Raw genomic sequence first — 22,275 nt, 5'->3', positions numbered from 1 at the left:
CCTATTACCTACTTTAAATCATTCATCTGACATCGTTTTCACTCAATTTCAGAAACACCCACGTATGGTTCAAATCTGCACATTTCACAGAGCTGTCGCCGCAGCGACCCTCTCTAAACGAACAGTTGTCATTGCATACACAATCACACACACACAATCAGGCTCACACACACACACACACACACACACACACACACACACACACACACACACACACACACACACACACACACACACACACACACACACACACACACACACACACACACGCTACCACTCAAGCACCAAGACACACAGTTCTCCACATCTGAACATAGCTTTTTCATAGTAATTTTGGACGAGAAACTTTAGTTGTAAAAGCAATAAGATCAGAGAGAATAACTGATATTGTGTAATTTTAAAGAACCGACAATATTCAGTAAAACAAAGAAGTGCTTACTGTATGTAAATATTATGAGCTTACTGGAATAATTATTATCCTTTTGTCTATACAGATAATTTGGTTAAAATAGCCAGTGGATAGCTTTCAAATTAAAATAAAACTCCCTTTATTTCCTACAGAACAGCTTAAAGGTGTACTTTACTGTGATGCTGACAATAAAGAGGAAAAAACCCTCTCCTCTCCTCAACTATTCACATATAAACCCTTTCTCAGGCTCCCCTCCAGGCTAGAAATCTAAAATTTAGATTGCCCCCAAAGAACAACCACTCCTTTACTTAGAAATTCTCAATTTGCCCCAACACAGCACCGTATTGCATTGAATGGGTTTGTAAAGCTTCAGTAATTAACAAAGCCACATAAAATCAACTCTGTGGAGTGCATTGAACTGTTTCTATGTCTGACTGTTCGGGGAAGTGTACAGAGCGACATGTACGTGGGATTGCTTTTAAGCATTTCATGGAGAGTGACAGTCCTTGTTTAACCCTTTAAAGAAAACGCTTCATTGTACCCTAAACCCCACATGAATCTTAACCACACAAATAATATAAAAAGCTTTTTAAATGACAAATAGACCTGGTCCTTCCACACCTGTCAGACAAAGGGCAAGATTCAATCTGTATCGTGGAAAATCCACGTCAAAATGTAGAGACAATTTCCGATTGAGTCGACATATGCAGCGTTTTAATTTCAACGCAGATATTCTGCGATACTTCAGCAATACGGATTGAATTTAGCCGATCATTGTTCTGTTTAAATTGAGTTAAGAAGTCCCAAGATGTCTTAACCCTGTCGCTCTCTCTCTCCCTCTCTCGTTCTCTCACCCACCCTCTCTCTCTCTAACCCTCTCCATCCCTCTCTCTCATCTCTCTTGTTGTTGATAATTAGGTTATCAGGTGTTTAACTGGCTGTAATTAGATTCTACACCTCACAGCTGGCCCTCTGATAGGTGAGGAATAAGATGCCTGGCGCATAATTAACATGTCATTATGAAACTGATTGAATCGCTGGGAAACACACGACATGGATTCCATGGCGATAGGGTTTCTTTCTGGGCTTTGATTGGGCAATGGATCATGGGAAAAAAAATGTAATATCTTTTATCTCAATCGTCTAAAAAGGTTTCACTAACGTGAAAGACGAAAGTAAATAGCTGGTCAGCTTCCACCATACTGGTAGACTTCCTTCATACTGGTAGACTTGCTTCATACTGGTAGACTTCCTTCATACTGGTTCAGCTTCCAACATACTGGTCGGCTTCCTTCATACTGGTAGGCTTCCTTCATACTGGTAGACTTCCTTCATACTGGTAGACTTCCTTCATACTGGTAGACTTCCTTCATACTGGTAGACTTCCTTCATACTGGTTCAGCTTCCACCATACTGGTCGGCTTCCAACATACTGGTAGGCTTCCTTCATACTGGTTCGGCTTCCACCATACTGGTCGGCTTCCAACATACTGGTAGGCTTCCTTCATACTGGTAGACTTCCTTCATACTGGTAGACTTCCTTCATACTGGTTCAGCTTCCACCATACTGGTCGGCTTCCAACATACTGGTAGGCTTCCTTCATACTGGTTCGGCTTCCTTCATACTGGTAGACTTCCTTCATACTGGTAGACTTCCTTCATACTGGTTCGGCTTCCTTCATACTGGTAGACGTCCTTCATACTGGTAGACTTCCTTCATACTGGTAGACTTCCTTCATACTGGTTCAGCTTCCACCATACTGGTCGGCTTCCAACATACTGGTAGACTTCCTTCATACTGGTTCGGCTTCCACCATACTGGTCGGCTTCCAACATACTGGTAGGCTTCCTTCATACTGGTAGACTTCCTTCATACTGGTTCGGCTTCCTTCATACTGGTTCGGCTTCCACCATACTGGTCGGCTTCCAACATACTGGTAGGCTTCCTTCATACTGGTTCGGCTTCCTTCATACTGGTTCGGCTTCCACCATACTGGTCGGCTTCCAACATACTGGTAGGCTTCCTTCATACTGGTAGGCTTCCTTCATACTGGTAGGCTTCCTTCATACTGGTAGGCTTCCTTCATACTGGTAGACTTCCTTCATACTGGTTCGGCTTCCTTCATACTGGTTTGGCTTCCTTCATACTGGTTTGGCTTCCTTCATACTGGTTCGGCTTCCACCATAATGGTTGGCTTCCAACATACTGGTAGGCTTCCTTCATACTGGTTTGGCATCCTTCATACTGTTCGGCTTCCACCATACTGTTCGGCTTCCACCATACTGTTCGGCTTCCACCATACTGGTTGGCTTCCACCATACTGGTAGGCTTCCACCATACTGGTAGGCTTCCACCACACATTGGTGAAAAAAGTACCCAATTGTCATACTTCAGTAAAAGTAAAGATACCTTAATAGAAAATTACTCAAGTAAAAGTTACCCAGTAAATGTCTACTTGAGTTAAAATATAAAAGTATTTGGTTTAATATATGCTTAAGTATCAAAGTAAATGTAATTGCTAAAATATGCTTAAGTTTTAAAGTAAAAGTATAAACCAGTTCACGTCTTATATTAAGCCAGACAGACAGCACCATTTTTCTTATATTAAGTCAGACAGCACCATTTGAATTAGTATTTTTATTTTAGGACAACCAGGGGCACACTCCAACATTCAGACACCATTTACATATGAAGCATGTGTGTTGAGTGAGTCCACCAGATCAGAGGCAGTAGGGATGACCAGGGATGTTCTGTTGATAAGTGTGTGAACTTGGCTATGTTCCTGTCCTGCTAAGGATTCAGAATGTAACGAGTACTTTTGGATGTCAAGGAAAACGTATGGAGTAAAAAGTACAATATTTTCTTCAGGAATTTAGTGAAGTAAAAGTAGTCAAACATATAAATATTAAAGTAAAGTACTTTACACCACTGCCACCATACGGCTTTCACCTCACTATGTTTTCAGAGAGGAGACAAAGGGCTGAGACTTCTTTATCATTTGCATTCAGATGCAAATAGGTACAGTATTCTGGATATAGTGCAGCTGCAAACAGGTACAGTATTCTGGATATAGTGCAGCTGCAAATAGGTACAGTATTCTGGATATAGTGCAGCTGCAAATAGGTACAGTATTCTGGATAAGTGTGTGAAATTGGCAGTATTCTGTCCTGCTGCATTCAGAATGTACAGTATTCTGGATGTCAGTGCAGCTGCAAATAGGTACAGTATTCTGGATATAGTGCAGCTGCAAATAGTACATATATTCTGGATATACTGCAGCTGCAAATAGGTACAGTATTCTGGATTAGTGCAGCTGCAAAAGGTACAGATTCTGGATATTTGTGCAGCTGCAAATAGGTACAGTATTCTGGATATAGTGCAGCTGCAAATAGGTACAGTATTCTGGATATAGTGCAGCTGCAAATAGGTACAGTATTCTGGATATAGTGCAGCTGCAAACAGGTACAGTATTCTGGATATAGTGCAGCTGCAAATAGGTACAGTATTCTGGATATAGTGCAGCTGCAAATAGGTACAGTATTCTGGATATAGTGCAGTATTCTGGATATAGTGCAGCTGCAAATAGGTACAGTATTCTGGATATAGTGCAGCTGCAAATAGGTACAGTATTCTGGATATAGTGCAGCTGCAAATAGGTACAGTATTCTGGATATAGTGCAGCTGCAAATAAATACAGATATACTAGTGCAGCTGCAAATAGGTACAGTATTCTGGATATACTGCAGCTGCAAATAGGTACAGTATTCTGGATATACTGCAGCTGCAAATAGGTACAGTATTCTGGATATACTGCAGCTGCAAATAGGTACAGTATTCTGGATATACTGCAGCTGCAAATAGGTACAGTATTCTGGATATAGTGCAGCTGCAAATAGGTACAGTATTCTGGATATAGTGCAGCTGCAAATAGGTACAGTATTCTGGATATAGTGCAGCTGCAAATAGGTACAGTATTCTGGATATAGTGCAGATGTTTAGTTTAGAAGTACAGCACACACATCCAGTAACCTGCAAGTGCAGTGTATAAAGAGTGAACCCGATGAAAGAATCCCGAAAGCCCCGTTTAAAGCGTTCAATTTAGCATTGAAAAGTGTGCGCTGATCTACCGTAGCCTTCGTTGATACTATGTGTATACCAGTGTGTGCAGGTGCATTGTAAAGAACTCACAAGGACCATTGGAGCATTACAGAACACATCGCTGTTTTTATTAAAGCCTCGACTGGCAATAATACTGAAAAAAGTGAACTCAGAACAGACGGTGCATGGCAAGCCCACGGCCTCTCTTTTTTTGCTGTTTCCTTTGTTTATTTGTCACTTTTCTTCTTTTTTTTGTTGTAAGAGTACATCAACTCCTGCTTTTATTGTAGCATGAATAACACCAATAAAAGAGAAAAAGAAATATACAACTTATATTACACTGTGTTATGAACAAAATATAAATCTATAACTCTATGTTATATGTACATAATTATCTTTCTCCATTTGTCAAGTTGAGATGGTCAGATACGTGTTTCTTTTTTTTTTTTGACTAACTCTGACTTTGTTTTGAGCTCCACTCGTGACATTTGATTGTCTTCATTATTATTATCATCATCTTCATCGCGATCATGGTCATCATCGTTGCTGTCGGCCAACATCCTGTCACCCTGCTCATGAAAAACGTTGGACTCTATTCATTAGTATAACTAGAGCTCAATGTTTGTCCTGGTCAGGTCACATGGTCAGGTCACAAAACTCCTGGCCCTTAGTACAGTATAATACCTCAGTATGTGGCAGACCTAGCAAGCTGGGATGATTGTAACTTGTAACCCCCTCCTTTTCCCCACACTGTCTAGCCTACTAATCTAACCTACAGCTTCCAGCCAGAATACAGGACACCCTTTCCAGCGTTAGGTCTCACCGTGGCCTGATTGTGAGGTTGTCTGTATGGCCACGCATGATTGACTGTGAGGCTCACTATCTGGCAATAGGCATGGTTGTGATTGATTGTGTCAGAGTAAACATCTACAGCAAGCATGACTGGGCTGGGTCACTATCTGTCAGCACACCTGTAGAGTGAGTGGACATGGCTAATGGCTCGGTCATAGTGTGGAGCTAAAACAAAGTAAAGTCCCCAGAGTTCTGGCATCACATAGATATGACAGGTCATCTTACTGGATGTCAGGTTATGCTGTAGAACATTGTTGAATAGGCAAAGTAAACACTGATTTTCCTATGGGTCGCAAATGTGTGTGTGTGTGTGTGTGTTCTGATCATGTCCTAATTTGATTTTTTGTTAAATTACATTTGCACAACTGTGTCTGCTAATAATTTGTGTTTGTCTGCTGTGTCTGTGTGTTTCTGTGTCTCTGTGTCTGTGTGTCTCTATGTCTGTGTGTCTGTGTGTTTCTGTGTCCGCCAGCCTCAACGATGTTCCACGGCATCTCAGTGTAAATAGCAACCCTAGTAAACGGGAGTCTCGCTCCTTTGTTCAGAGGAAACAGAATAGAATAATATAACCGTTTTCTTTTATCTTCATAAAAAGAAAGAAAGTCCAAGAAACTTCACATTATACATGAACCATTACGAAGAAACCAAAAAATCACCTTCTTTTCTCTGACCACACAGTGTCTTGAGTGCTTTTAGAAGTGGGTTTGGACATAAAAGGGTTACGTTGTCAAGCTGAGGGACGCAGATGGGGAGAGAGTTAGTGAATAGAAAGTCCAGTCTCCTTGGCGAAGAGCGACAGCCGCCCGTTGGCTGCCGTCTGTGTCGCTCCTCCTCCTCACCCAGCGTCCATATAGGATTAATACTAAACAAACAGAACAGATAAAAACAGGAACTAAAAAATGCAAAATTACAAATAAAGTATGAAATAAAAGGACAACATTAGATGTAAATACTCTAAACCAGCTAAATATAATAATGCTTCATTGACCGAAGAAGTTTCATATTGGTCATAATAAACCCAATAAGAGGCCAAAATAAATTATACTGTACATAACTTACTCAAATTGAAAGAAATGCTGACCATCATTATAATTATTGTTAATAATATTATTACACTAGAGGCAGTTTGAATAAAAATAATAAAATACAGTATTCAAATACAAAGGAAACACTGACGTGCTGATATAATGATCAGCTCCTCCCAATAAGAACAGCAGAATGACGTGTTTTGGGGACACGGACGGGGACAGAGTCAGATACAGGGGGACATAGAGGGGGACTCTCAGAGAGAGGGACAGAACGGGGACAGACAGCAGAGACTCCTGTGCTTTAGCCAAACTAAACTACCAGTAGGAGCCCACAGGAACCCACCAAACTTCTAGAACAAAATACACACCAACTTTGTGTGATATATCAATTGGGAGTATTATGAGAGGGTTTGGGTTGTGGGTAAGAGCTGTTCGCTTGTGGTGCTGGCTGGATCAGTTGGCAGCGGAGTAGAGTTGTTGCGGGGTTTCGAATTGGGGAACTGGGGCTTGGGTATGTGTGTGTGTGAGTGTACAAGAGAGCCATAGGGCTTTCTCTGTCTCTGTATACCAGGATACTGAATTTCTGGGGGCTCACAGGGGAAACTCCAGTGTTTCTGTTTGTCTTGGAAAGGGACAGAGTTCTGGGATCTAGTGCCTAGTGATGACTAAACCAGCTCACACAGACTAAACACACACACATGCACAGCGAGCTTGCTGACACACACTCTCACACACATACAAGGGGGTGTTTCATATCTAAAAGAAACCTTTCTTTGTACCTTCCAAAGTCCTCATGATCAGAATAAAAGAAAGCCAAAGAAAAGGTAAAAGAACAAGAGTGTAAAAGGAGAGAAGAGGATTGCTGGGAGATTGTCTCATCACACTGTACTGTCCAAGCTGGCCCATGATGAGAGACTGATGTTCCCCCCATAGTCCCCTGAAGTGAGCCGGTCCTCACTGTCCAACACATGGCGGTGGCCCTGACTGGACTGTCCCATTTTGACTCTCATAAGGGGAGTCACACACACAGAGGGAGGATATCTGCTGACAGTACACTGAGTTGAAGAAAGAAGAAGAATTCTAAATAAAAGTTTTGCTTTGACTTCTGTCAGGTGCTTTACAATGAAAAGGGAAACATTTCTATTTTGTATCTATTATTAAAACTGTAGCACAAAAACAACAAATCACATTCACAAGCCACTTGTTGGCACCGTGTACCTGAGTGAGAACATCATAGAACCAAGAAAAAAAAAGCTTGTTTTAAAAGTGTCTCTTTTATAAACAAACAGGTCGGCCATTTTAAAGTGTCTCTTTAATCAACTGACAGGCCTGCTGTTTTAAAAAAATGTCTCTTTGAAGTCAAACTGGTCTAAAAGGTTGTTTTTTCGGTGTTTTCTCCTCATATAGTAGCTTACTCATGACATAATGTATATCTCATCTTGCCTCTATGGCGTACACAGCAGTAATACTCTAGTATACCTTGTAGTACTTTGTTAGTACGCTGTAGTACTGTGTAGTACTCAGCAGAAGTCACGGCAATCAGTTTGTCTCCTCCTAGACTCCAGTCTGTGTAACAGTCAGTGTGAGTGACAGGTCCTGTGTTTGATTTGATTGGTCGGTTGCTGGTATCGGGATTCCAATGGGAGGGGCTTGGCTCTGAGGTTCCAGAGTTCTTGTTGGTTAAGGGGTAAAGGAGGGCGAGGTTTGTGACATTGGATGTGATTGGATATAAGGGACGGATAGTCTCTCAGGATTGGTGGATGGACAGGGTTGTTTCCAGCAAGAAGCTGGGTAACTGATTCTGATTGGCTCTGCGTCCCGATTATTGGTGGTTGTCGTTATCGCTTCCATAATCTCCCTCCTCGTCCTCATAATCAAAGTCGTCGTACGCATCACCATTGCTGTCGTCCAATCGCAGCTGCTCCTGTTTGACTCGGGTCTCGTCTCCCTTGAGGCTGGGGTGGTAGGGGGTCTGGAGGGGTGGGGCGGCGTGCTCGGGGCTGCTGGACAGTGAGGAGTGCTCCGAGGGCATCTGGGGGGAGGGCAAGCCTGCCAAGGAAAGGGCACCTGGGTACACCACGCCCGCCGAGGACAAGGGCAGCTGGGCCTGTTGTCTGGAGAAAACCACAACACAACAGTTAATACTTTATATATATAATATATAATAACGCAATATAATGTAGAAATCTGGATGAATAAAACAAAATCCATCAGATGCATCATACAGCTCTTTTTACAGTCAACACAACGTGCTTTATAGTAAACTCAGACCACAAAGACAAGTTACACAACGGTGAGGAAATACTTGATCCCACAGTCAGAAGTGTGTGTGCGTGTGTGGTTTTGGTTGGTTACTCACTCACCCCACAGTGAAGTACTGTCTCATCTCCTGCCGGCGGTTCCTCATAATGGCCTTGTACTCGCCAATCCTCAGCTTCTTCCCGTCCACCAGACAGGTCCGTTTGGGCCGGGGTTTGTACTTGTAGTCAGGGTACTTCTCCAGGTGCTGCTTGCTCAGCCTGGCCTGCTCCTCGTAGTACGGCTGCTTCTCCAGGTTAGTCATGGACTTCCAACGAGAACCTGGAGAGAGAGAGAGAGAGAGAGGGAGGGTGAGTGGGTGGGTGGGTGAGAGAGAGAGAGAGGGGGAGGGTGGGTGGGTGAGAGAGAGAGAGAGAAAGAGGGAGGGTGGGTGGGTGGGTGGATGGGGGAGAGAGGGAGAGAGAGACAGAGAGAGAGATAGGTGGGGAGAGAGAGGGAAAGAGAGTTGAAAGCAGGTTAAGTGTTGTCCTCGTTCACTGTGCTCATCTCACCATTAGAGTTCAAAATGAGTACCTCACCCTTCCTGTTCACTTTCGTAACACACGCTAGCAGACACACACATACCAACACACACAAGCCTGCGAGCAGGCACGCAAGCAAGCACACGGCAAGCATGCGTGCGATTGTATTTAAATACAATGTGCACAATATGTTCCACAGCCTCTTTGCAGAAGGCCTACCCATTTCTAAACCACTAAAACACATCTTCTCCAATCTGGCTCTTTACAGTATATCTGGCTGCAGTGTATAAGCTTGCCTGTGTGTCTATCGTGCTCTGGCCCCAGTGTGTGTGGTGTGGTGTGTGTGTATCTGGGCTGAATTGACACTCTGCTACTGCTGTATGTTAATGGGTAAAAGCTGTCTGTGCTGGCCTGGTTAGCTAGCACACTCCTTTCCCTTCTCTTCCCTGCTGGAATAGAAAACTCCTTCTGTTAACATTCGAGAGCCCTTATTAAAACCAGATTTCCCAGTGTTATAAAACGTTTAGGAGCTCTTTAAAATGTCACAGACTGGAGTGCTTGTTTAATGCATAATGAATTATATCATCATTGTTGAAGCTCTCCGTTCTCTCTCCAGAGCTAGTCATTAAGCGCTAGTTCCACAATACCGCTTCTTGTGAGGATTGTGGAATAGTGTGTGTGTGTGTGGATTGTGTCGCGTCTCTCTCCAAGCCTTAGACGCTGTGTGTCTCTGGGGACCCCGCTAGGTTCACAGCCCTCTGTCTCAGTAGCGCTGCTAGCTAACTACACTACAGATGTTCAGGCAACCAGAGATAAGGACGGGACAAAAGATGCTGTCAATCAGAGAGCTGCTGTCACAAAGAGAGACAGAGATACGGTGTGCGATAGGGGCCACACAGAGCACAGTGACAATGACTGAGTACTGATGTGGTGTGGCTAGGGAAGAAGGGAGAAATACACAAATACACACAAACACACACACACAAGAAATCATACATAACTAAGTACATGGAGAAGTAATTTCCATAGAGAGGAGTTGAAGGGGGAGAGTGCAGACAGATCATGTATTCTTCTGCACTTGAGAAACACACAGAGAGAGAGAGAGAGAGAGAGAGAGAGAGAGCGCAGCCTGGCCACAACACAGGGGATCAGCTCAATCAGGTTAACATGCATTCTCATGCCTCTCTCACTCTCTCTCTCCCATCTTCCACTCTCTCTCTGTTCTTCCTTGAAAGGCAGGCAGGCACACTCCTTCTCTCCCCTCTCACACCCCTCTCTCCCTCCTCTTCCTGTCTGGAGGGGATCTTAGTCTTACCGAGGATTTTGCTGATGTTGGAGTTGTGCATGTCAGGGAAAGCCTGGAGAATCTTCCTCCTCTCATCCTTTGCCCAGACCATGAAAGCATTCATGGGTCGTTTAATGTGTGGTTCGCTGTTGCCTCGGCCCCGGGCCTCACGGAACATCCTGGAATCCGAAACACTGGGGCTGCCTGTGGGAGGGAGGAGAGAGTGGATATATACACATACATTAACACAATCCAACACACATATTCATATATGCATAGATTCTGACACACACACACACACACACGCACACACACACACACACACACACACACACACACACACACACACACACACACACACACACACACACACACACACACACACACACACACACACACACACACACACACACACACACACACACACACACCATCTGAGTCTCCACTCATGGTGAAGTCCATCATGGTGTGGTTGAACTTCTCTCTGTCCTCTGACTGCTGCTTCAGCTGGTGGCTCAGACTCTCCAGAGCTGCCTTGTCCTGGAGAGGAGAGAGACACACAGTCAGTCAATCAGTCAGTCAACATGGACACCAATCAATCAATTCTCTATAGACAACCAATCAATCAATCTTTGGACACATTAGACTGCCTGGTTCTCAGGGGGCAGAGAGACACAGGCGTCAGTCAATCAACATGTTAGGTTAAGATATCAGTCAATCGCCAGGCTATAAAGCTATTGATTAACACGTGTAGATACTGTATGTTGGCTGTGTGCCAGAGGGTGTGTGTACCTGTGCTGTTAGGCTTGCTTAGTGGGGACAGAGGGCATAGTTTGTTGGCACTAAAGCATTGTGCTCTGGTCTTTAACCAGCCTGTCTATGTGGCATGGTGGAGACAAGAGGGGCAGAGGGCAAGACTGGCACTGAAATAGGTACAGCTGACGTCATTATAGGAATGACATTGAGATTGTGTTTGTGTCCATCTTCCATGATTGGATGTGTGTGTATGAGTATGACTGTGTATGTGTGTGTGATATATCTCAGCAGCCACCTGCATGGTTATGCTGGATGTCTCTCTCCCCCTCTCTCTGAGGCCCTTGGGGTCGATCCATTAGAGAGAGGCGCTACACACACACACACACACACACACACACACACACACACACACACACACACACACACACACACACACACACACACACACACACACACACACACACACACACACACACACACACCGTGAAGGGCCACACTGCACGACCCCCTGCGTATTTATTACAGACAATAAAAGGCTGATTGACTTACCATTTACATGGGTAATGCAACCAGCTGAAACACACACACACACACACACACACACACACACACACACACACACACACACACACACACACACACACACACACACACACACACACACACACACACACACACACACACACACACACACACACACACACACACACACACACACACACACACACACACCTCACCCCCCCTCCACACACACACACTCTTTCCCAACCCCAGAGCCTGCATTTACAGCTTAATTATACGATTAGAATCCATCCCAAATGCAGTGCATTTTTAAAAACAACACTCCAGCCCTGGCCTAACCATTAGGAGATGACCCAGCCAGACTGGCACTAGCCTAATCTACAATTTAATTGTTCAGCTGAGATAATTCATCAGATTTGAATAAATATCATTGCTAAAGAGAGAGAACGAGCGGAAACAAAGAGAGAGGGGAGAGAGAGAGTGGAGACATAGAGAGGGGGGAGAGAGAGTGGAGAAAGAGAGAGAGGGATGAGAGAGAGTGGAGACAGAGAGAGGGGGGAGAGAGTGGGAAAGAGAGAGAGGGGGGAGAGAGAGTGGAGACAGAGAGAGGGGGAGAGAGAGTGGAGACAGAGAGAGGGTGGAGAGAGAGTGGAGACAGAGAGAGGGGGAGAGAGTGGAGACAGAGAGAGGGGGGAACGAGCGGAGACAGAGAGAGAGAGAGAGAGAGGGGGGAGAGAAAGTGGAGACAGAGAGAGGGTGGAGAGAGAGTGGAGACAGAGAGAGGGTGGAACGAGCGGAGACAGAGAGAGAGGGGGGAGAGAGAGTGGAGACAGAGAGAGGGAGGGGGAGAGAGTGGAGACAGAGAGAGAGGGGGGGAGAGAGAGTGGACACAGTGCGAAAGAGAGAGAACTTGTGAGAGGAAGGGATTTGTCTGCGTGAAACTATTTCAGGGAAAAATGCTGCAGATATGACTTGCGGCGAAACAAGTGACACCAGAAAAAACCCTGTCCCAGATAGTAAAACACGGCTGGTATTGATCGGTGTCTGTGTCACTGTATGTATGGAAAGTTCACTGCAACCTCAAACGCCAATCAATCCCAAACCATTTAAAGGGTTGAAGAAGGGTTTATTGATATCAATAATTAAGGTCCTACTGACTGAGGGTCTATGGGTAATAAAAAACAATATTATTTACAGAGAAAGACAGCATGACTGTGTTAGACCCAAAGCCTCTCTCTAAGTCAGAGTTGAGAATAAGTTGTTACACAAATGGAAAGCAAAACTATTTATTGTGATCCGTGTAATCCAATCAGATGAACAGAGAGACTGTACTGTACAAGAACCTTATAAAAGTGACACCCAGGCATCATGTGCTACAGAGGTAACCTTCAGCCAAGAGTTACAGCATATGAATCATCCTGGTCTATCCATGTGTTAGAAATCAACTGGTCATGGTTTGCTCTATTTGAATCGGTTCAACTATGGAGGACTGAGACTGAGAGGAGTGGAGGATTCTTCTTCTAATGTTGCTCATCCAGCTTCATCCATCCACCCAGCAATCATCCAGCTTCATCCATCCACCCAGCAATCAGGACAATTATAACCCCAGAGGATTAGGGGTTGAGCTGGGCAGAGAGTAGTGGACGTTTCAGGTCCCTATGGAGCTATGGGGTTCACATTGGAAGTCAACTCTGAATAAATCACCTGCTTTAAATACCACATTGTCCATTTTAGGTATGACACATTTTAGGTATGTGTGTGTAGAGTGAGAGTGAGAGCGAGAGAGAGAGAGAGAGAGAGAGAGAGAGAGGAGAGAGCTGTTGAATGTCAGCAGTGCAGATGCTCTTTAAGATCCAGCATGCTGCCATGCTTGTGTGTGTGTGTGTGTGTGTGTGTGTGTGTGTGTGTGTGTGTGTGTGTGTGTGTGTGTGTGTGTATGCGCCTGCGTGTGTGTGCACCAGCTAACTCCCAGTGTGTTTAACGAATAACCACAATTTAGCCACGCTGCCGAGGAGCGGGCGCCGTCACTTCGTATTAGCGTCTCCCCGACGCTTCGCTAGCAGGCTCCCCGTGCCCTCCTCCTGCACCCCCCTTACCTCCCCCACCACCTCCAGCCTCCCCAACACCCACCCTGCCCCCAGCATGCCTCACAGACACACACACACACACACACACACACGCACACACACACACACACACACACACACACACACACACACACACACACACACACACACACACACACACACACACACACACACACACACTCATTACCCCAGCCAAGGGTTTCTCTAGCTGAGTAATTTATCTTTACTGCTTTCATTACACAGCTTATTGACAATTATGACAGTTTCGACATATACAGACATAATGCTGAATTACATTTGGTCTTAATGTATCGTGTTATATCATATTACAATATATTGTGTTGTAATATATTTTATAAAGGTGATTTAAACTAGAATATGACATTATATTACATCCTATTACATCACATTGTAGGATAATATTGTATATTGTGAATTGCAGTACTTTGTGGATTTCTTTTCTTCCTGAAAATAAATGGTATTTTAGAAAACGCTGTTATCTAGAGAGTGTCTGGGGATGCAGGGTTGGTTAAGTGCACGTGCTGGTTCAGTTGTTTTATTTATTTTGTTTAATTATATATATATATTTTAAATCATAATGTAGCTAGTTTTCTAGAGGGGAATTTGCTCCTAATTCTTAAATCTAATGTCATGGTACAGAGTTATCTCCTGTTAGTAGTATGAGGACAGAAAGGCACGGGGTTGTGTTCAAAGGGATGTACTAACATATCTGACCTTGTCGGAGCGTCCGTTGTTCAGGCTGAGGTTGTTGACGGCGGCCACCTTGGCATCCAACACCTGCTGTTCTCTCTTCAGCTGCTCCTTCATCTGTCTGGCCTCAGCGAAGGCCTTGGTCACGGCCTCGTGGTCGTTCAGATAGCCCCCCGAGGACAGGGATGACAGCAGGTCTGATGAGGAAGACAGACAGACATAGAGTAGAGTATATGTTCATATTAGAGACTGGATTTTTTTTTCCTGTGTATTTTAGTTTGAATTAAATAATATATTTTAAAAAATAGAATAAAAATAGAATTGACTATAAAAAGACTAAATGATTGTTGATTGTTCAACTGTAAATGGAAACTATGTTTGTCAGATTGCAGATTGCTCCAGCTCTTTCAGAGATATAACTATTTGGATGTAAATAGTCTCTAAGGACATCCAGAAAAAACACTGTCCTTAACCCCTGTGAGGCGAATACATGACCACACACACATACAGTCGCACACCCACCCGGACACAGACTGACCCGTTGACTGCTAAGGCTGTGTGTGTGTGCCTCAGTATGTACCTGTGTCTAGGCCTCCTCTCTCTTCGCCTCCACTGAGAGACAGAGACCTATAGGTCACACGTACCCATACACATACAGACACCCCTGTCAAAAACCTGCCATGGGATGTTATTTCCCGTGGTGAACGTCACTCCCACCCAGCGGCAGACAGAAACACACGCAGAACGGTAAACACAATGTGTATCGGCATTCTGACAGACCATCTAAAAGCCCAATCCCTCAAATCTCAAATCTACACATCATTCAGATTTATTTAAAAGCTCCAGCAGTTCTCCTGAAAGGGGATACAGGCTTTTTGTTGCACAAATACTCACACATGCATGCCCGCTCACTCGCTCGCTCGCACACACACAAACATACACACACACCTCCTTTCCGCCTGCCTGTCCACACTCGCAAACACACACGTTCCCTCACTATCCATTTAGTCTTTTTCATCCAAAAGCTTATGGGATTCTTTGAAGAGTAGAAAAGCGCAGGCAGGCAGGCAGCATCCCGGAAGATTACTCCTATTAAACCCAAAAAGCCTGCTAATTTCCCCCTCCGGAAACATCTGCCCAACACATATCAAAGATGATTCAATATGATTCTCTGCTTCTTTTCAGCGTTGTTATTTGTGTTATTGCAGCAGCTTAGAGGACGGAGCGGCAGCAGCATCTGCTGTGTGACTGTGAGAGGCGGGAGGTCGGAGGTCGGAGGGAGGGATGAGGGAGGCCATGCTATCGCTCTCTCTCCATCTCTGGGTTAACAAAGAGCTGCTCCAAGCTTATGGCCCTTTATCTGTCACTAATCCCTCCTGCTAATGCCATCGCAGGCCAGATTACGCTCTCAGATTTGTAATGACAGAGGAGTGAACTCCTACAGAAGTCATAACGGCAAAAAACGAATGCAAAGGGCTGGAGAGAGAGAGAGAGAGAGGCCGCTGGGGTGGGCTGTGTTGGCTGGCTTGCTGGATGGTAGTGGGCTTTAATCTGGATTCAATGTGTGTGTGTGTGTGTGTATGTGTGTGTGTGGATAGAAATAATGGATGTGAACGTGTGTGTGTGTGTATGAGCAGAGATGGACTGTGTCTGCGTTCTTCTCTCTTTTTATGTGTGTGTGTGTGTGTGTGTGTGTGTGTGTGTGTGCAGTGTGTGTGTGCACTGTGTGTGTGTCCTTGAGTGTCTGATTGCCAACCTAGGCATGACCCAGATAGGAGGGCTGGGGCCAACAGTGAGACACAGCCAGAGCCCAAACCCTACCCTACCCTGCAGCCTCACTCTGCCCTGGCACTAACGATTCAGAGTGGCCACACACACACTGTTCAAATTAGAGAGTTACACAGAGTGGGTCTCAGCAGTAGAGGTCACAGACACTGACAGTTCTCAGATCAGACTCTCTGAGAGTCATTGAGGAGAGGTTGGATTGTGGGCGATAGACTGATAGAGGACAGATGCTGTGAGGAGACTGGACAGAGAGGAGCACGCACACATACCCCCCGCCCCAACACACACACACACACACACACACACACACACACACACACACACACACACACACACACACACACACACACACACACACACACACACACACACACACACACACACACACACACACACACACACACAAAGAATAATAAAACCATTGAAAGTCAAAACCCCCTGTCTCTCTGTGTTTGACTTCAATAGCTAACAACACAAATCTTCTTCTGACCTGGTAAACACTCTAACAGGAACAGATGGAAACAGACTGTGTGCCGTGGCAGCAGACAGACACTCATTGTGATCGAAATGAAACGGCTTGCCTCAACATCTTCCATCTGAAACTTTTACAACCTAATCCATTTGTCAGAACAAAAAACATCTGGGACTTAAATCCACTAATCTGCTATTAAATCCTGCGATTTGCTGAAAAACACTGAGATTAGAAAGAATACAAGTTAGAAATGCCCAACTGCTGCGAGAGGAGGAAGGGTGTGTGTCTTATAATGTGTGTGTGTATTATAATAGCTGTGTGTGTGTGTATGGTTGTGTTTGAGTTCTAACAGCGGTGTCGTGTGTTTATAATAGCCTTGCGCTGTGCGTGTGTGTGTGTGTGTTATTAATGCAGGTTGTTATGTGTGTATCGTTCTGTAAGAGGCTTGTCTAATCTCATCTGTGATAAATCCCGTCTGTCACACAGCTACTCTATTCGTCTGAAAAACACACTCTCCTCTTCCATTTCCCCTGCTATCCTTCACACTCCTCCATCTCTCCTCCTCCTCCTATTCAAACCCCCGCTTAACCATCCCTGCCTCTCTGATGCTAATAAATGCTTCACAATAATATACCCTACAGGCACAATGGGAAAACATAGCCTACACTAATTATAGCATATCATTTTTGTTTGTTTGTTTTGCTACTTTTACCCCTTTTTCGTGGTATCCAATTGGTAGTTACAGTCCTGTCTCATCACTGCTATTCCAGTACGGACTCGGGAGAGGTCGAAGGTCAAGAGCCGTGCGTCCTCCGAAAAACGACCCAACCAAGCAGTACTGCTTCATGACACAATGCCCACTTAACCCAGAAGCCAGCCGCACCAATGTGTTGGAGGAAACACCGTACACCTGGTGACCGCATCAGCGTGCACTGTGTTCGGCTCGCCACAGGAGTCGCTAGTGCATGATGGGACAAGGATATCACTGCCGGCCAAACCCTCCCCTAAGCCGGACGACGCTGGGCCAATTGTGCGCCACCCCATGGGTCTCCGGTCGCGGCCGGCTGTGAACCCAGAAACTCTAGTGGCACAGCTAACACTGCGAATCAGTGCCTTAGACCACTGCGCCACTCGGGAGGCCTAATTACAGGTCAATGTAGTCAATGAACTATTATTGTAGCATGAATAAATGACTTAAAACACTGGTGATGTGAGTGAAATAAATTACATTAATGTGTATACATTAATTATATCACATTAATGTACATACTTTAAATCTCTACTACTACTAATATTATTATTGTTAATGTTATTACTGTTATTATTATATATATATTGTCTCATCGCGCACCAGCGACTCCTGTGGCGGGCCGGGCGCAGTGCGTGCTAACCAAGGTTGCCAGGTGCACAGTGTTTCCTCCGACACATTGGTGCGGCTGGCTCCCGGGTTGGATGGCGCTGTGTTAAGAAGCAGTGCGGCTTGGTTGGGTTGTGTATCGGAGGACGCATGACTTTCAACCTTCGTCTCTCCCGGGCCCGTACGGGAGTTGTAGCGATGAGACAAGATAGTAGCTACTAAACAATTGGATGCCACGAAATTGGGGAGAAAAGGGGTAAAATAAAAAATATATATTAAAACCATCTACACACAATTCCCCATAATGACATCACAATACCCCATAATGACATCACAATACCCCATAATGACTTCATAATACCCCATAATGATAAAGCAAAAACAGGTTTTTAGACATTTTTGAACATTTATTTATTTTTATCCCGGAAATATCACATTTACATAAGTATTCAGAACCTTGACTCAGTACTTTGTTGAAGCACCATTGCCAGCGATTACAGACTTGAGTCTTCTTGGATATTTCGCTACAAGCTTGGCACGCCTGTATTGAGGGAGTCTCCCATTCTTCTCTGCGGATCCTCTAAAGCTCTGTCAGGCTGTAAAGCTATTTTCAGGGCTCTCCAGAGATGTTCGATTTGGTTCAGAGACTTGATTCAGATTTGGTTCAGAGATTCATAGACTTGTCCCGAAGCCACTCCTGAGTTGTCTTGGCTGTGTGCTTAGGGTCGTTGTCCTATTGGAAGGTGAACCTTCACCCCAGCCTGAGGTCCTGAGCTCCCTGGAGCAAGTTTTCATCAAGGATCTCTCTGTACTTCACTCCGTTTATCTTTCCCTCTATCCTGACTAGTCTCCCAGTCTCTGCCGCTGCATAACATCCCACAGATGATGCTGCCACCACCATGCTTTACCGCAGGGATGGTATTGACCAGGTGATGAGCGGTGCCTGGTTTCCTTCAGACATCACGCTTGGCTTTCAGGCCAAATAGTTCAATCTTGTTTTCACGGTCTAAGAGTCCAGTCCTCTAGGTGCCTTTTGGCTAACTCCAAGCAGGCTGACATGCGTATTACTGAGGAGTGGCTTCCGTCTGGCCACTCTACTATTAAGGACTGATTAGTGGAGTGCTGCAGAGATGGTTGTCCTTCTGGAAGGTTCTCCCATCTCCACAGAGGAACTCTGGCACTCCCTAACCAACTCCCTTCTCCCCCGATTGCTCCATTTGGCCAGGCAGTCGGCTCTAGGAAGAGTCTTGGTGGTTACAAATTTCTTCCATTTAAGAATGATGGAGGCCACTGTGTTCTTGGGGACCTTCAATGCTGCAGAAATGTTTTGGTATCCTTCCCCAGATCTGTGCCTCGACAAAATCCTGTCTCACAGCTCTAATTCCTTCAACCTCATGGATTGGCTCTGACATGCACTGTCAACTGTGGGACCTTATATAGACAGGTGTGTGCCTTTCCAAATCATGTCCAATCAATTGAACTTATCACAGGTGGACTCCAATCAAGTTGTAGAAACATTTCAAGGATGATCAATGGAAACAGGATGCACCTTCAATTTTGAGTCTCATAGCAAAGGGTCTAAATACATATTAATAAAATAAAAATTACTGTATTACTGTAAATGTATTTTTATACAAAAATGTAAAAAAAATGTATTGTGTGGAGATTGATGGGATTTTTTAAATGTGTGTTATGTTCAATTTGTGTATGTGTGGTGAGTGGGTGCAGTCCCTTACCTATGGAGCTGACTCTGGACGGTGGTCCTCCGACGCTGGAGTGGGCTGTGCTGTGTTTCATGGATCCGGTGCTATGGTGGCCCAGCTTCATGGTGGGGACCTGTGGGGAAGCGGGGGAGGTGGGTGACTTGCTCTCGCTTGCTGTCTTAGGCTTGGACGACAGGTTCAGGGGCTGAGCACCCTCGTCCTGCAAAATCAAAACACACCAGTTGTGGCCTCGTGGTCGCTGGGTGGGTTCAACCAATCACTGAGGATCACCTCGGACGTTTGCCCAATCAGAAGGCTTGGATTGGATTCTACAGCAAGGCAGAGTGGACAAACATGTGTCCCATATGGCTCAAACCACAGGATAAGATTCCCAAACAAAGCTAAAAGACATACTATATTCCCCTAAAAGATATACTATATTCCCCTAAAATACATACTATATTCCCCTAAAAGACATACTATATTCCCCTAAAATACATACTTTATTCCCCTAAAAGACATACTATATTCCCCTAAAAGATATACTATATTCCCCTAAAAGAATACTATATTCTCCTAAAAGACATACTATATTCCCCTAAAAGACATACTATATTCCCCTAAAAGACATATTATATTCCCCTAAAATACATACTATATTCCCCTAAAAGACATACTATATTCCCCAAAAAGACATACTATATTCCCCTAAAAGACATACTATATTCCCCTAAAAGACATACTATATTCCCCTAAAAGAAATACTATATTCCCCTAAAAGACATACTATATTCCCCTAAAATAAATACTATATTCCCCTAAAAGAAATACTATATTCCCCTAAAAGACATACTATATTCCCCAAAAAGACACACTATATTCCCCTAAAAGACATACTATATTCCCCTAAAAGACAAACTATATTCCCCTAAAAGACATACTATATTCCCCTAAAATACATACTATATTCCCCTAAAAGACATATTATATTCCCCTAAAATACATACTATATTCCCCTAAAAGACATACTATATTCCCCAAAAAGACACACTATATTCCCCTAAAAGACATACTATATTCCCCTAAAAGAAATACTATATTCCCCTAAAAGACATACTATATTCCCCTAAAATACATACTATATTCCCCTAAAATACATACTATATTCCCCTAAAAGAAATACTATATTCCCCTAAAAGAAATACTATATTCCCCTAAAAGACATACTATATTCCCCTAAAAGACATACTATATTCCCCTAAAAGACATACTATATTCCCCTAAAAGACATACTATATTCCCCTAAAAGAAATACTATATTCCCCTAAAATACATACTATGTTCCCCTAAAATACATACTATATTCCCCTAAAAGACATACAATATTCCCCTAAAAGACATACTATCTTCCCCTAAAAGAAATACTATATTCCCCTAAAAGACATACTATATTCCCCTAAAAGACATACTATATTCCCCTAAAAGACATACTATATTCCCCTAAAAGAAATACTATATTCCCCTAAAAGACATACTATATTCCCCTAAAAGACATACTATATTCCCCTAAAAGAAATACTATATTCCCCTAAAAGACATACTATATTCCCCTAAAAGACATACTATATTCCCCTAAAAGACATACTATATTCCCCTAAAAGACATACTATATTCCCCTAAAAGACATACTATATTCCCCTAAAAGAAATACTATATTCCCCTAAAATACATACTATGTTCCCCTAAAATACATACTATATTCCCCTAAAAGACATACAATATTCCCCTAAAAGACATACTATATTCCCCTAAAAGACATACTATATTCCCCTAAAAGACATACTATATTGGAAGAGAGTCATGCACATTCTCTGCCTCCTGAAAGAGGTACTGGACATGCAATGACTCAGGCTGAGAATAGATGCTCGTGAGTCGTGCACATGCCACACAGAAGAGGACATGCACCGCACACTTATAAAATATATTATCCACAGCACCCGACACATACTATGTTTCATAAGGACACCACAGGAGCCCCTGTCAGACACTTGACCTCTTCAAGGTCGACCATTAAGTACAGCTGAGAGCTTTAACAATGGCTCATAAGAAAGCGGACGGGGAAAAACAAGAATATAGAAAAATGCCAGTTTTGTTGTTGTTGATTAAAAGGCAACATGTAAAGACTCTCTGAGAGATGTGACCTGTTGAGTTCCAGCAGCAGACCACTTAGTCGAAGACACAGCTTCACAGCCTCTCATCAAGTGTAGAAGAGGAGCTTCACTTTCCCAAGTGCAGCACATTGGCAGACTTGAGGAAGACAACAGCAGTGGACAACAGTAGGAGCCAAACCCAGAGTGGCTGTGTGTGTGTGTGTGTGTGTGTGTGTGTGTGTGTGTGTGTGTGTGTGTGTGTGTGTGTGTGTGTGTGTG

General features: G+C 43.9%; 1 protein-coding gene across 10 annotated transcripts in view; it reads right to left on the bottom strand.

Moving 5' to 3' along the window:
* Nucleotides 1-4,611: 4,611 nt before the first annotated feature.
* Nucleotides 4,612-22,275, bottom strand: part of LOC135514841 (transcription factor SOX-5-like) — a 211,783-nt gene continuing 194,119 nt past the window's right edge. For 5 of the 10 annotated variants that reach the window (XM_064938496.1, XM_064938494.1, XM_064938500.1 and 2 more), the window contains 6 exons: nt 19,880-20,066; nt 14,545-14,726; nt 10,885-10,993; nt 10,484-10,657; nt 8,752-8,968; nt 4,612-8,502 (listed from right to left, as the gene is read on the bottom strand). In XM_064938496.1, the coding sequence (XP_064794568.1) occupies nt 8,211-8,502; nt 8,752-8,968; nt 10,484-10,657; nt 10,885-10,993; nt 14,545-14,726; nt 19,880-20,066 (1,161 nt within the window). In that variant the 3' untranslated portion in view covers nt 4,612-8,210. The remainder of the gene's footprint in view (nt 8,503-8,751; nt 8,969-10,483; nt 10,658-10,884; nt 10,994-14,544; nt 14,727-19,879; nt 20,067-22,275) is intronic. The other 5 variants (XM_064938495.1, XM_064938503.1, XM_064938504.1 and 2 more) reach the window with 2 other exon arrangements.

Source organism: Oncorhynchus masou, chromosome 26 (assembly GCF_036934945.1).
Source record: "Oncorhynchus masou masou isolate Uvic2021 chromosome 26, UVic_Omas_1.1, whole genome shotgun sequence".
Classification (NCBI taxonomy): domain Eukaryota; kingdom Metazoa; phylum Chordata; class Actinopteri; order Salmoniformes; family Salmonidae; genus Oncorhynchus; species Oncorhynchus masou.
Note: the sequence above shows the minus strand (reverse complement) of the source record. Positions and strands in the feature narration are given on the sequence as shown.